General features: G+C 47.4%; 1 protein-coding gene and 1 long non-coding RNA gene across 7 annotated transcripts in view; one reads left to right on the plus strand and one right to left on the minus strand.

Moving 5' to 3' along the window:
• Nucleotides 1-15413, plus strand: part of ZDHHC14 (zinc finger DHHC-type palmitoyltransferase 14) — a 302308-nt gene that overhangs the window by 241725 nt on the left and 45170 nt on the right. For all 6 annotated transcript variants that reach the window (XR_005834421.1, XM_040628000.1, XM_040627999.1 and 3 more), the window contains exon 8: nt 286-388. Coding sequence is in view for 5 of the 6 variants with exons in the window: in XM_040628000.1 (XP_040483934.1) it covers nt 286-388 (103 nt within the window). In the remaining variant the exon portion in view is untranslated. The remainder of the gene's footprint in view (nt 1-285; nt 389-15413) is intronic.
• Nucleotides 12921-15071, minus strand: LOC103660858. The gene is made up of 3 exons (XR_567926.2): nt 13543-15071; nt 13344-13399; nt 12921-13215 (listed from the first exon to the last, which is right to left on the minus strand). It is a non-coding gene; the product is annotated as an uncharacterized LOC103660858 (long non-coding RNA).

Raw genomic sequence — 15413 nt, forward strand, 5'->3', positions numbered from 1 at the left:
GGGGGGGGGGGGGGGGGGGGGGGGGGGGGGGGGGGTTAGGTGACCATGGGAGTCTGCAGCAGGTGCCAGGGAGGGAGCTGGTGCTACAGGCATTTTTTAAAGGCATAGGTGACAGAATTTGGTCCCTGACTGTACCTGACGGTAAGTCGGGGTGTATCCCCAGGTGCCAGCAGTGGGGCCCCACACAGAAAGAAGGAGCCCCAAATGGAAATTAAAATAGTGTTGATGGCGTCTTTGGCTTTTGGTTCACTCTCTTGCTCCGTGTTGTTTTGTTTTCTGTGGCAGCCTAATTGACAGAAGAGGATACATCCAGCCTGACACGCCGCAGCCAGCCGCACCCTCCAACGGGATTGCCGCGTACGGGGCCACGCAGTCACAGAGCGACATGGTAGGAGCCGCCTGTAGCAGGGGCCGGAGCTTCCCCGCAGCGGGGGCCAGAGCTCCCTGCAAAGGCTTCTCTGCTGCGTCTGTGTCACTAACCCAGTAACAAACCAAGCACACTTAGGAACCTTCCCGGGACACTCATTCACTGAAAGGCTTACTGGAGGGAAAGGAAGCCTGAAATGAAGGCTGTGCCCAACAAAGGATTAGGGCCGTTGAGTGGTTGGTGTGTTCCGGGTTGCATAAGGGGAAGTACACATGCAAAAGTTCTTCCAGAAACAGCTCTTGGCACCTTGTGATGGAAAGCCCCCTTACACAGAACCAGGGTGGTGTCTGGGGGGTTGGATACAGCTGCTGGCAGCAGGGCTGGCTGGCCAGATAGTCCCTTTCTGTGCCTTTGCCTCGCTCTGTGCTGACCTCCCCCAGCCCCCCTTTAAGGGTGCAGTGGCGGGCCAGTTGTTCCCCCTCCTCAGCCCAAACCTTAGAACAGCCACACATACCTTAATGCACATAATCAGACGAGGTGTTCTTCATTCAGAGCCCAAACTGAGCAAGTCTCTCCGAAGAGGGCTCACAGGTGTCCTGCGAGGTGTGGAATATGGATGGGCTTTGTTCCCAGTCTGCAGGTGGGAGACTTGGGGCCAGGGCAGGAGTCCCTCCGCGGGTACCTGAAAGCACAGTCAGGCCTGGCTCTGACCACTGGTCCCTTAAAAATCCTTAGGTGTCTGGAAGACTGTGGCTTCACTCTATCTGGAACAGATTTCCCTAAAGAAATTTCATGTTTCAGAAAGGGACCCAGTCTGTGGCCCCGCTTAGAGCTGTTTGTTCTTTTAGATGGAATCACCTGCAAAAGAGTTTCCATAACAAGCAGGTCAAAGACCTGCCTTCTGGGCTAGTCTGGGAAAATGACAGCTTCCTGGACACTTTGTTTCTGCTTATAAAGAACTGCAAGGTGAAAGCTCAGGGCAAAGGGAAACTGCTTCATCCCTGCGACCCTGCGCCGTGTTGACAGCCCTGACACTGGGCTCCGGCCCCCAGGGAAGCTTGCTGGGAGCTGTTTGTTGGCAGTGGTGGTGTCCTCTTTGTGTTGTGGTACTTTGCTTTGCTGATAAAGCGTCTCCTTTAAAGTCGAGTATGTGCACGTCACGGTCCTTGCCACTCCCTTCTGAAAGTGGTCACAGGACATGTTGTTCTGTCCGCGCTCACCCATACATATGACCCTTAAGGGTCACCGCCTATTTCAGAGGAGGAGAATGAGGACAGAGAGTAAGGAGAGAGGCCCACAGGAAAGGAGATGACATGTATTTGTCACCAGCTGTGTTCAGAGCACTTGAGCAGAATCTTGTTTAATCCAAACCAACAGTGGCAAATGGGCATTCTTGGCTCTTGCTTTTTTTTTTTTAAAGGTAGGAGAGGTGGATCGTCTGCCCAAGGGCACAGAGCCACGAATTTGTGGATCCAAAACCAGTCTGATGGCTAATGCCCGTGTTCACTTCTTATACTGCCTTCTTTACGTGAACAGGCACTAAAGACAATGGTATCCATGTTCCAAAGTCTTTCTCAGCTATCTGAGGGTGCATAACAAATGTTCCGTAAGGACAAAGTTCCTGGGAGGAATCCTGACCACAGCATCCACTGATAACTCCTGTGATGTGTGTTTTCACACGTTGCATATATAACCTCTCGTTCGTTCAGTAACTCTTCCTGAGTCCCTACTGTGTGTTGAGGACTCAACTCGGTGGTAGGGATGCAAGGTCTGTGGAGTGCTGTCCCTCTGGCCTCGCGGAGGCTGCGGCCCAGGGACAGGACACACACACATACGTGAAGAATGTAGTAGGAACCCTCACGAGAACGTACCAGGCATGGCAGTGGTCCTTATCAAAACCAATGAACATACATTAGGTTCACCCCGTGACTCCCATGGTACTGAGCCCCCCATGCTCCACGCTTTCTCTACATTTAAAAAGTAAACAAGGCCCCCTTCAAGGTGTTGATGCTATTAAACCACTTTATGTTAAGATGGGATGAGGGCATAACTTATTAGTTCCACAAACATCTATTGAGCTATATGCCTCTATGATAGCCAGAGAGGGAGGGTTTAACGAAGGAGACAGGGAGGTCATTTCACTCCTTATAGTTAATCAGAGTCATCAAACTGCTCTTGTGCCCTCTGGGGTCCAGTCCGTCTAGACCCACACCGTGACGCCAATTAAGGCCATTCCCCCAAGGGCACTGGCCTGGCAGAAATGGTTAGGGGATGTGCCTTAAGTGCCAGTCAGACTGGGTGCTTGGGAAGAGCTCTGACCTGCAGCAAAGCCTCTTCAGGCCCAGCCTGGGGAGCTGTGGCATCTTGAGTCATGATGGGGGGACTGAGTGAGGACCCATAGCCCCGGGTGACTTGCTGAGGCTGACTGCTCTTGGACTTCATGCCCTGTCTGCCTTGCTCACCGAGTGGAAGTGGAAGACACCATGTGCCACGGCTCCACGTCGTCATGAGCACACATCAAGGGGAAGAGTTTCATTAATTTCTTTGTCCAGGCGTACACAGATCTTTCCAGAAGAGCTTGTAGGACAAGGCACTGAAAGAGCCAGGGGATGTAAAGGAATGATCAAGGCACAGGTCGGCCTAGGAACCTTCCAGTACAGTAACACTCCAATCGCCACAACCCTAATGCTATCTGCACCCCGTAAGTTCAGATCCATGACATTCTTCGTACACTTTCTGGACCAGTGGCTCCCCCTGACTTCCATGGACTCCACATCGCTGAGTTCCATGGTCCACCTTCTCCCTCTCAGAGACAAAATCTCAAAATCCTGCCGAGTCCACTCCAGATTTGGTAAATAGCATAGTCTTGGAGACAGGTCCGTGGGCCAGGGTGTTCCAGCAGTGGCTTAAAAATGTGCAGAGACGTGTCTTCCACATGGGGAGCATTTCAGAGTCAGGCACTAGGCTTTAAAGAGGCCTTCCTTCTTCCCACCAAGAGGGGATAGGATTAATTGTGCACTTACTAGATGAGTGCCCTTGACAAGTTGCTTAGCCTTTGTGCCTCAGTGTTTTCATCCATAAAATGGGAACATTAATATCCTTACCTTGTAGGGTTTCTATGGGGATTAAGTGAGTTAATGCATGTTAAGCACTTAAAACCTTGCCTAGCACAAGGTATTATGTAAATATTAGCTATATTATCCTCATCATCTTCCGATATCCATGGTGACAAGATCAGCCAGGTCAATTGCATCTACTTTGAGCAACTGGACAAAAATGGACATGACTTGGGTGAGGGAAAGAGCCTCGATGGGAAGCAGAGAGTGAGAACTCCAGTCCTGGCTCCCATCAGTTACCTGTCTGACTATTAACAAGTCCTTGTGCCTCTGTGGTCCTCAGTTTTCCCTACCTGCAAAATGGGAGCTGAGACTAATATACCTCTAAAGCCCCATCTAGATCGAAGGTCTTTATGAGTCTCTGATCTTTGCAGCTTGACAGGTCAGAAGAGCAGAGAATAACTTCTCAGTCCCCATACACAGGAGAGGGAGCCAGCTCTTCCTAAAAGAGAGTAAACACTGTGACCCTGGGTTTCTCCTCCTCCCACCCACCCTGACCCAGACCCGAGACCCTGCTGCAGTCTGGACTTCATACCAAAACTTCCCCTTTTTATTTGTCTCATATTTCTTGAATGTCTGGGACAAATCCTACTTAGCCATGATGTATATTCCCTTTTATATGTTGCTGGATTTGGTTTGCTGGTGTTTTATTGAGGATTTTTTGCATCTATATTCCTAAAAGATTTCGGTCTGCAGTTCCCTTTTCTTGTTTTATCTGGTGTTGGGATCAGGGTAATATTAGCTTTATAGACTGAGTTGAGAAGTGTTTCTTTCTCTTCTGTTTTTTGGAAGAATTTATGAAGAACTGGGATTAATTCTTTTTAAAAGATCTGGTGGAATTCCCCAGTGAAGCCATCTGGTCCTGAGCTTTTCTTTGTGGCTAGGTTTTTTGGGGTTTTTTTGTTTTTTTATGAATTCACTCACAACTTACTACGGGTCTATTCAGGGTTTCTACTTCTTCTTGAGTCAGTTTCAATAGTACATGTCTTTCTAGGAATTTATTTTACAAAGTTACGTAATTTGTTGCCCTGTCTCTTTGATCATACATCAGTATTGTTTTATTATGGAAATAGATGAAAGGAGGCAAAGTTAAGGACCAGAAAAGGAAAAACAAACAGAAAATGAGAGTAATTTATAGAAGTGAAGGGAGAGGGCAGCAGTAGCCCAGGACCGTGGTGAGAGGGAAGGAACACAGGTGGAGTGAGCCCTGAAGGGTGAAATTGGTGTTTCGTGTTTCCCACGTGCTGTGAAATACGTGTAACTCCCCCAGAGGAGAGAGCTGGGGGACTCTAGCAAAGTGACTTCCAGCGTGGACTGCGGGTCCTGCCCTGAGTAATGTTAGGACCAGGAGAAATACATAAGCAGTCTCCAGGAATTGTCAAAATATGGGAAAATGAGCTAAAATATTTCAAGACTGACCATAAATGAATTCCTTGAGGCAAATTATAACATGCCTTTCTTTTGACTTGCTTCGTCTGCCTCTAACAGACACCCCAACCAAGACCACCTCAAACTGAGCCAACACATCAGGACCAACAGTGCCTGGCCATAAGGGACCCCAATCCCTGCAGGTTTCCTAGTGTCTGATGCAGCAGGGGACACAGCACTTACCTTCTGCTCTTTAGGAAACACACATCATCACTAAGAGCAATTTGTCCACAAGCAATCCATGATCTTCCTTTGTATTTCTTTATTTCATTTTTTAGGTATAATTAGAGCACAAGATCAATAAAAAACATTCTTGTGTCCCAGTCCCCAATTAGACAGATGTGAAAACTGGCTTTAAATCCTTTAAAGTTGAATTTAAATCACAAGGTGATGTGAAAAAAAAAAAACAAGGTGAATTTCAGGCAGTTCTAAAAGTGGAACCAAGTTTATTTAATACAGAATTATACCGTGGTCACGTGGGTCTCTGCTGGAGTTTATCAGTCTTTGCAATCAGCAGAATGTGGACAGTGTTGATACTGTTATTGCAAAGATCATCTCATTTAATCCGCACAACAACCTGCAAGTTATTCCCATTTTACAAAGCATGAAACTGGGGCTTTAGAATAATGGCTGGCTTGCTCAGAGTCACACATCTAGTGGATCAAGGCCTGGTTGCTTTCCACTAATTCAACTTCAAAAGCCCTCAAACTGGTGTCAGTTGAACCTCTTCAGATCTGGCCTTATATCTGGCAGCTGAGCTTAGTACCATCCAGCGGGTCTCAGCCCTGGATAAACATTAGGATCACAACGCTGATATCCTGAGCCCAGTTAAGGAAGAATCCCCAGGCGGTGGTCCAAGCATTGCCGTTGTAATGATCTTGAAGGTGACTTTAATCATCGGTCAGTATTGAAAACCATCACCATAGCCTTCAAATTCTCTTGAATTCTCCAAGTTTGGGGTTAAAGGAATGATTCTTGAGCTATATTTGGCTTTGACACAAAGAAAGTTTTTCTTGAAAAACCTTGGGTCAATTGGGCTCAGCTAAGACATGATCTGTTCAGAGAATATTCATATTCAGGTGTATGGAGGATTTCAACAGAATATGCTAGCAAACGAGAGGCCGGGCAGTTGTGGAACTCCAAACAGAAGTACTTGGGTTTCAGGCAAAGCTTTCTGGAGAAGATGACATCTGAGTCAAATATTAAGAGATTAGTTACACTGCATTAGCCCCCCCGAGGGGGGAGGGGTGCTCCAAGCAGAGCACAGACATGGACACAGGCAGACGTGGGGTGGACCTGCGTGCCTGTGCAGGAGCAGGAGGACTGAGTGACCAAGCTGTGGGTTGCAAAGCAGGCGTTGGAGGGAGCTAAGGCAGGAGAGGAGCATGTGAAGAGCCTTGGGCGCCTTAAAACCAGAGTGGGTTTCTGTACGTGGCAGGGAGTCATTGCATAGACTCAGTTCAGTGAGCAAGACCATCAGATTTTCTTGGGGGTGAATGGAGTCCGGGAGGTCATGTGGGGTGCAGAGGGAGGCGTGTCAGTATGGAGACAGGGAGAACAGAAGAAGGCCCTCATGGTAGGCCTAGCAGCAATGGGGCTGGCCAGGACAGCCGAGGTGGGTTCAGAGAAGAGGCAGCAACAGTCTGGGACTTGGAGATGCAGTCTCTGTGGAGGTCTGGGGACAAGGAGCCAGGGATGCCCCCCACCTTTCAGTGTGGTGACAAGGTGGTCATAAAAGTCACCAAAGGAAACACAGGAGGCGGGGCAGGTTAGGGGGAAGCTTATGGTGGCATTTGGGTGCCCATAGATAGCTGGAGGTGGTGGGGAGGTACCTGCCAATAGCTGGGAAAGCTTACAGTTTACTTCCCTGTGCTTATGAAGGAATAATGTGGCTTGTAGAAATTCACTTTGAAATAGTAGAGATGTGAGTCAATTTTATTAGGTATCCTAGAAATAACAGCCATCGGGTGTTTTTAAAAAACGATGAGTTTCTCATGTTTGTCATCTATTAACCTGATTTTATCTCTCGTGCTGGAAGATTAATTTTTTTGAAAATCAACATTTATTATCTTTTCCTGACTTTCTCTCCACCCACCCCTGTCAACTCTACCCTCACCAAGTCAAATCAAGTCTCTTGATCATATTGGACACTAGTGAGGATGGTAGAATAAAGCCAAAAGATAATGAAGGGAAAAGCTTTGCAAATGGACAGATTTCAGCATTCAGTGCAGTGGGGAAAGGTAGAGCTCCATGTGGCATCCCAGCCCCTGGTCTTGCATTCACCAGTCCTGATGCTGGGGGCTCGGATATCATGGGCAAGTCCCTTAATCCCAAGAGCCTCCAATTCCTAAACTGTGAAGGGAAGAAGGGGAGAGTAGTGATCAGCTCCCTGGATGGTGGTGGAACTGACTTGAGATCCTGCCTGTCCATCCTACCATCCCCAGTGGATAACATGGCCTGGCACATAAGAGGTGCTCATTAGACGTTCGATTGAGTGTTTGTGAACGTTTCCCTCTCAAGGCCTTGCTCATGGGGATTTTGCACAAGTATTGGTTTGCTCCTATCTTCATTCTTCCAACCCATTCCTTCCTCCCTCCAGTTTTGTCACATCTGCAAAAGGCTCCACCATGAATATGAAACTAGGAACAAGAGGGATAGAGTTCTCTTTAGTGCAGGGACGGCCTTGGTAGAACCAAATTAATCCATGGGCCGAAAGACCAGAGGTCATGGCTAGTCTACCCACTGGACACTGTAAGCAAAGTGCCTGTGTGTTTTTCCAGGGACTATGAAAATTTTTAAGACCTGAAAACAAATTAGAAGCTCTAAAACATGAAAACTACAAAATCAAAATTAATACATGTTTAATGTCTACAAGACGCATGACTATGTCAACTTCATTCATTGTTAATTTTATTAGTTAATTAAATTTGGCATTCATGGAAATTTTATTACACTTGTAAGTGATTTGTACGTTGGATTTTTCCCACTTTATGAGAATTCCCAAGCAACATATAATTACATAGAAATCACTACCAATTCTAAAATAAGTGAGTTGCCCGTAAAGAAATCTGAAAGTGAACGAACTTGAGGCCCCACACTCTCTACCTCCATGTGCTGCTTTTGTTATGAGAAACCCAGGTTTTGACTGGGCTTTCAGCTGGAAGAACGCTTTCTGGTCTCAAGCCTCCCACCCACCGCTGACAGTGCCCCCAAATAGATGAGAACATCTTTGGGAGAGGCTGGATATGAACGCTCTGACGGGGGAAAAGATGAGATGTGTTCTCTGTGGCCCCACAGCTCAGAATCAGGACAAGAAGGTGAACCCAGGATGCAAATCCTGCTGAGTCCAAGAAGGAGCTGCCCAACAGTCAGAAGCCCCCACCCCAAAGATATTTAAGACGGGAGAGTTAGCACCCCCGATTTGGGGTGGGGATGGTTGTTTAGTGCCTAAGTGACCTTCCCTCTACTACGAATTCCCAAGGAAGAAAATGTTAGAAAAGTAATGAAGGGACATCTAAAGCATTAAAATGGTATGTGCAACTCCAGTATAAACGTTGTCATCTGAACGCCTGTGACATTCTGAAGAGCCATATTGGAATTACGTGCAAATAACCCCAGTGCCAACTGAAGACCATATTTTCGTTATTCCTATTTTCATCATCACTGGCTTGTATTATTACCTAACATTGAAGTTCTTTCCATGTAGGTACAGTCACGACATCCAGCTATGGCCCAGTTTTTAGCATATATATCTCATTTGATTGTCAAGTGATTTAAGTACTGTAGCATCTGGGTCATCGTTTATGCTTATATTTGACACCTGTGGCTAAAAGATACTTTGGGACCACATGCTATACACCAAGATGATAAGGTAGTACTTAGTTGTTGGAATTTTTGTCTTTTTAGAAAATCATCCCTTATATTTTCTAAACCTACTTTTTAAACCCTCCCTTAATCCAATATCAAAAAATACTAAACCTATCAGTTAAATGATTTATTTAACTAGTATTGCAGAATTCTCCATACCTCATCTGAAAAATCTGAAATAGTAGAAAAAAGAAGTTACGCATGCTTAAATGATAAAGTTAAATAACAGAATAAAAACGAAGCTTTCCTCCTAACCTACATTGTAGGTAGATTTTAGAAGTTTATAGTGTTTCTATAACTGTAACCGAGCACTCATAAGACCCCCAGAACACAGCTTCACAGCCAAGCAGATATAAATGATGCCTAAGGCTAATACTTTTGACAAGAATTGGAGCAGAAGCAATAAATAATTTCACTCACCCTTCATTTGTATACAAGACCATCTAAAAAAGTCCCAGCTTTGCTTTTAACAACATTTAATCTGTGTGCTAGGTTTATTTCAAACAGGAAATCAGCGAGTAAAATAAAATGTATCCCAACATGAGCAATTCTCTTTGAAAATCTGCAGAAACTAAAAGTAAATTATCTCTGCATCGTTTTCAGATTGTAGCATTAAGTGATAATGTGTGTGACATCCAAGCATCTGAAACCATAAACTTCTTTGCAAGTTAAATGGCAGTGCTTCATTTGGGCAGGAAATCAGCCAGCCGTCGCGGTGACTGCTGAAGCCACAGCAAATGCCCCAGCACTCTCACAGCATTGTTTCATGCTGCCATCTCGAGGGTCTTTTCATAGACACTCTTACAAGTGATCAGGTTTCTATTCCAGTGGTCTTCTGCATTTGGATAATTTTTTACTTTTAGAATCGCAGTTTCATGGAATTCAACCTCGTATTTGATAAGTAGGAACATTGGAAGCTTTGTTTTGGAATGATAGCATGAGTCTCAATTTCCGGTTTGTAGTGGATGGCTGGTCACTGCCCATATCCAGGCGCTTGGTAGGCTTTTCTTAAGATGATGTAAGTGGTTAGGTCAATTAAAAGACGCCTAAGGGCGTCTTGGTGTTCGTGCTGGAGCATAAGCCCCGCCACCACGGTCGTCAGAGAAGAAAGTAAGCAGTGATGTCGCCCCTTACTGGTTGAAGAGAGGAGTCCGCACGTGAAAAGCCAAGAAGTTGGGTAGTGGTGTGAGAAAGACTGAGCTAGGAGAAGGGAGAGGTGGGAAGGAAGACAAGGAAGGGAAAAGAGGAAGAAGAAAGAAGAAATGGGCAAATAAGAATCAGAAGCAGAGGCGAAAATGAAGAGGTATAAGAACATCGTTTCATGGATCACCTCCACAGTGACCTTGAAAATACTGCCAAGTTCTTAGATGGGATTGCAGCCATGAAGGTTTATCAGTGCACCCTCCTGGGAATTTTGGCATTGTGCAAAATGAGGGAACGCTCTGACCTTTTTAAAAAAAAAAAAAATTAGCTGTCTCCCAATCATTGAGTCTTTCCTAAGAAGGAATGTTCAAAACATGCAAAGTTAATATGAGAAGTATAGTCCCTGGTTGGAATCCGATACAGTCCATCATCCTGTGGAGCCAATAGGAGATTTTATATGGGCAAACTCCGGTAGAACAAAGCCTAGTCCCTGGGTACCCCCAGATGGGGTTGGTCGTCTACAGGAAAATCTGTTTGACTGTGGCAAATTATTTTCAAGGTTTGGGTGCAGCAGGGTTTAGACACTAAGGTTCATGGTCCCGGTGATTGTGCTCACTGACGTCAGTGCCGCAAGTTAAACTGGTGGGAAGGGGTGCGGGGCAGAGAGTAGGTTAATTACTACTATGAAAGCAGTCCCTATAATGAAGGAAATATCCATAACTATACTCAGAAAGACAGTCATCTTTTTAAATGTTTAAAGAAATCAATGTAGGAGAGGTGCTTGAAGTCAGTTAACACAAGTCAGGGTTCAAAATAGCCATTTAAATATTTCTGAGTAACTTACTTAGATTTTTTTTTTTTTTATGAAATGGTTCAGGGTCGATTGTTTTTCATGCAATTAAGCCCTTAGGCTTTATCCCTGTGAACTGAACACTGTTTTTAATAGTCCTGGCCGGGAGGCTGAGCACAGATTTGTTACTGTTTTAATGAGTTGTCAGTTTGGCCACGGGAAGGCTCTGTAATGTGTACAGGAGTGGGCCCGGGTTTGGAGGGGACTTTCCTTTTAAGAAAAAGAAAACAATATGCCAGGAACCAGGACTTGGAGGGGCCCTGATCTAAGCCTCATGGCTTCAGCATAAACCCACCTCGGGGTACGTGTGGTCTTGTTAGAGTCTGTAATATCAAGCCTTGCAAGGCACATCCAGCTCCACCTTGAGCTCCTGGTGAACACAGGCTCTAAGGAACCGACAGACCACTTCATCCCAGGAGAATCTGGTGGGCTCTGCGGTGGGCATGGCTGGAGGGGAGTGATCAGGGAAAAGGGGCTGGGCACTGAGCTGGGGACAGGGCTAGGGGCAGGGTGGCACCTCTCCACTCATGCTGGTGCCCCTGACCTTGAAAATCTCCAGCTCTGCCCTCTCACATAATCTGTGAGTCCGTAAGAGTCAGTCTTGCACCAATCCCTCAAATAGAATTTGCCCGTTAGTTTTCAATAAAAACGTCTTCCTGCAGGCTAACAGAGACAAGCAAATCTGATTTGCAATTTTATCTTTCCTTAGAGCAGAGGGCGTTGGGTAGACAGAAGGTTTGAGGCATAGGGAGGGCTCCAGAGGGAGGATTGAGAACAGGATCCCCGCATCCAGGAGAGGGCCTGCTCGCTGCAGCACGACTCAGCCCTGGGATCGCTAGCCGGCCTGCTCACAGGCTGTACCGAGCCGTGGAAGTGGAGGCAGTGAGGGAGCTCAGCTGTCTCGGTCAGTAAGGAGACCAAATGGTGATTTTCACAAAATGTTCTTTGCAAAGCACAATATATCCAAAGCCCTGAGAGAGTTTCCGGAAGATGAATGTTTAATCAGGAAGGTTGCTCTTCTCTGCCTCTGCCCTGTCAAGACTGAGCTGCTGGGCTGGACCAAAATGACCATACCGGAAAGCTTGAGCCTGCCTGCAGCCTCCCCCCCGCCCCACCCACAGCACCTCCCACTGGAAAGCCCCCTTCCCCTCCCCAGAGCTGGGACCCCCTGCCAGACTGGACCATGGGAAAGTACTGCAGTGGCAAAAACCACGGAGTGCTGATTAGGAAGACAAGTAGAAGGGATTCCAGCCCTTGCCCCAGGCTCTCAGTGTTTCTGAGCTCCCTGGACTGGGAGGAAGACTGAGGGGAAAATGACGGTCTCCTCTGAGAATTGCTTTCCTTCATTAAAGAGCTCTACTCTCTCCTGGAATCAGGTCTTCCGCCATCAAAAGCCTGTGAATTCATAGAGACTGCAGCTCTCCCTCCTCTTCTGCCCTCCCTGGGCTGGGGGCAGGGGCTGGCCTGCCACTTGGGATTGTAGAAGGAAGCCCATCTGGCCAAAGGACACACACTGGAGCAAATGAAGGAAAAGCCGAGATGTCCATTGACAGATGAATGGATAAAGAAGACGTGTGTGTGTGTGTGTGTGTGTGTGTGTGTGTGTGTGTGTATACATATACATATACATATACATATACATATATGTATGGGTATACATATGTGTATACATATATGTATATATTATATGTATACACACATCGGAATATTACTGAGCCGTCAAAAAATGAAATCTTACCATTTGCAATAATGTGGATGGCATTAGAGGGTATTATGCTAAGCAAAATAAGTCAGTTGGAGAAAGACAACTACCATATGATTTCACTCATATGTGGAACTGAAGAAACAAAGCGGAGGAACAGAGGGGAGGGGAAGGAAAAATAAAATAAGATGAAAACAGAGAGGGAGACAAACCATAAGAGACTCTTTTTTTTTTAATGATTTTTTATTATATTATGTTAGTCACCATACAGTACATAAGAGACTCTTAACTCTAGGACACAAACTGAGGGAGCTGGAGGGGAGGGAGGTGGGGGGATGGGGTAACTGGGTGATGGGCATTGAGAAAGGCACCTGACAATGAGCACTGGGTGTTACATGCAACTGATGAATCACTGAGCTCTACCTCTGAAACTAATAACATGCTATATGTTAACTAAATAGAATTTAAATAAAAAATTTTTTAAGAAAGAAAAGGAAGGGAGGGAGAGAGGAAGGAAGAGAGGGAGGGAGGGAGGGGAGGGGAGGGAGGAAGGAAAGCCTAAGGAGTCGGAACTTGGATGAACTCTCTCTCCTCCCTGAAGGCTGCATGGTGCAAGGTTGGGGCTGTCCCCTGCTCGGAGGTGGGTGAGTGACGGCAGCTCTAGGTGTCCCCTGGGCAGGCGGACGGTGAGGCACTTACATTGCAGACCCATTAGCACAGGTTGTACAAGAACTCAGGCATTCTGAAAAAGAGAGGAGGGGATACTAAGACAAGGAAGATTTATTAAGTACTTACTGTGTGTCATGCGCAGTATTGAAAGAGGTTTACAGTCAAACAACCCCAGCCCCAAGTCCCGGGTCCTTGCCTTACTCTGATCTGTAAGGTCTCGAGCGAGCCATCCATTCACTCCAGCCTCAGGGTCTTACCTGCAAAGAGGGGAAATGTGTTTGTTCTAAGAACTTCTGAAGAAACTCAGTGCAGTGCCTAGCTTACTGGTTGAACCTAGAGTCACACCTATTCCTCCTCCTTCCTGGGGAGGAGCGGTTCCTGAAACCCCCCAAGGACCTACCGCGCGCACTCAAGTTCAAGATCTCTGAGCGCCGCCGAGGTCTCTTCTGGCTGAGGCAGAACCTGCCCCATCGCTCAGGGGAGGGTTCCACATTCCACATTCGAACAGCTAAAAATAGGTTTTCACCGTTTCTTTTCCCAGCAAGTGAAGTGAGGGAAAGGACATGAGGTGTAACATGACGTAAGAATACTTAGAAGAAAAGGAAACATCTTGTAAAACGTTGGCATTCTCAGATTTAAAAAAACCACAGAAGCTCAATTAACGGTTCTTGAAGCGGATGGAAATTTAGCAGTGGGGAATTCTGGGGCTTTGTGAACAACAGTCTGATCAGACGCCGAGGAGCCATTCTGCTTTTTCTTTTTTTTCTTTTCTTTTCTTTCTTTTCTTTTCTTTTCTCTTCTTTTCTTTTTTCTTTTCTTTTTTCTTTTCTTTTCTTTCTCTCTCTCCCCCTCCCTCTCTTCCTTCCTTTTGGTAGTAAAATATACAAAACATAAGACTTACCATTTTAACCATTTTTCAGTGTACAGTCCAGTGGCAGTAAGTGCGCTTACAGGGTTGTGCAAAGATCCAGGCCTCTTCCTCCCACAAAACTGAGACTGTACTCATGCTCACTAGCTCCCTCACCCCTCCACTGCAGGCCTGGGCACCCACCCTCCTTTCTACTTTCTGTCGTTGGGAAGTTAACTCTTCTGGGTACCGCATGTAAGTGGAATCATAGAATATTCGCCCATTTGCAACTGGCTTACCTCACTCCGCATGATGTCCTCGGGGTTCATCCGTGGGGTAGGGTGTGTCAGGATTTCCTTCCTGTCTACGGCTCAGCAGCGGTCCATTGTCTGTCTGTACCACATTTTGTTGATCCGTTCATCTGTGGACAGACCCCTGCTTCCACCTTTTGGCTATTGTGAAGAATGCTGTTACGATCGGGGGTGTGCAGGGCCCTGTATTTGTAAAGCAATAGCGTAAAAGTGGTTTGCAGCACACGGGCCACCAGCGGCCATTGGAGACCGCTCTAGGTGGTGAAGCCTGTGACTCTGTCGGTGGGATTGTTTCTTCATTAGGTCGTGTCTGTGATCAAGGGCCAGGAGCATCGTGGCCTCCGGCTGCGTGTCCCTCCCTGGGCACCTGTGGGGGATGAGTACCAGCTGCGTGTTACTCCCTGGGCACCTGTGGGGGATGAGTACCAGCTGCGCGTCCCTCCCTGGGCACCTGTGGGGGAGGAGTACCGGCTGCGCGTCCCTCCCTGGGCACCTGTGGGGGATGAGTACCGGCTGCGCGTCCCTCCCTGGGCACCTGTGGGGGATGAGTACTTCCAGCGGCTTATTTAGGAGCAGGCTCTGGTATTTCCCGTGTGCTGGGTGTCTCTGGCTGATACTGGGCTACTGTGCACGCTCTCGGCCTTATCTGACTGAGGTGTCACTAACGGGTTTCTCTCTCTCGCATCCCGCCCTTCCCCTTCCCCCTGTGCCCCCTTCCCTCCCCACCCTGCGACCACCGCACCTCCGCCCTTCTCTTTGCTGGCTCCCTCCTGCTCTCCAGTGCGACCAAGACCAGTGCATTCAGAGCACCAAATTCGTTNCGCTCACAGACATACTGCCCCTAAAAGAGGAGCACGTGGGCCACCAGTTCCTGACCCCAGAGGAAGCGCCCTCGCCCCCCAGGATGCTGGCGGGCAGCCCCCTGGCGCACAGCCGCACCATGCACGTGCTGGGTCTGGCCAGCCAGGACTCTCTCCACGAGGACTCGGTGCGCGGCCTGGTGAAGCTCAGCTCCGTGTGACCGCAGCCCCCGAGGGGCCGCAGACAGCGGGAGCTTTCCCATGCCCCAGGTCCGTGATGGCGAGGACGACTCCGGGTCCTGGGGCAGCAAGA

The sequence above is a fragment of the Ursus maritimus genome, unplaced genomic scaffold (assembly GCF_017311325.1).
Source record: "Ursus maritimus isolate PB19 unplaced genomic scaffold, ASM1731132v1 scaffold_13, whole genome shotgun sequence".
Lineage (NCBI taxonomy): Eukaryota > Metazoa > Chordata > Mammalia > Carnivora > Ursidae > Ursus > Ursus maritimus.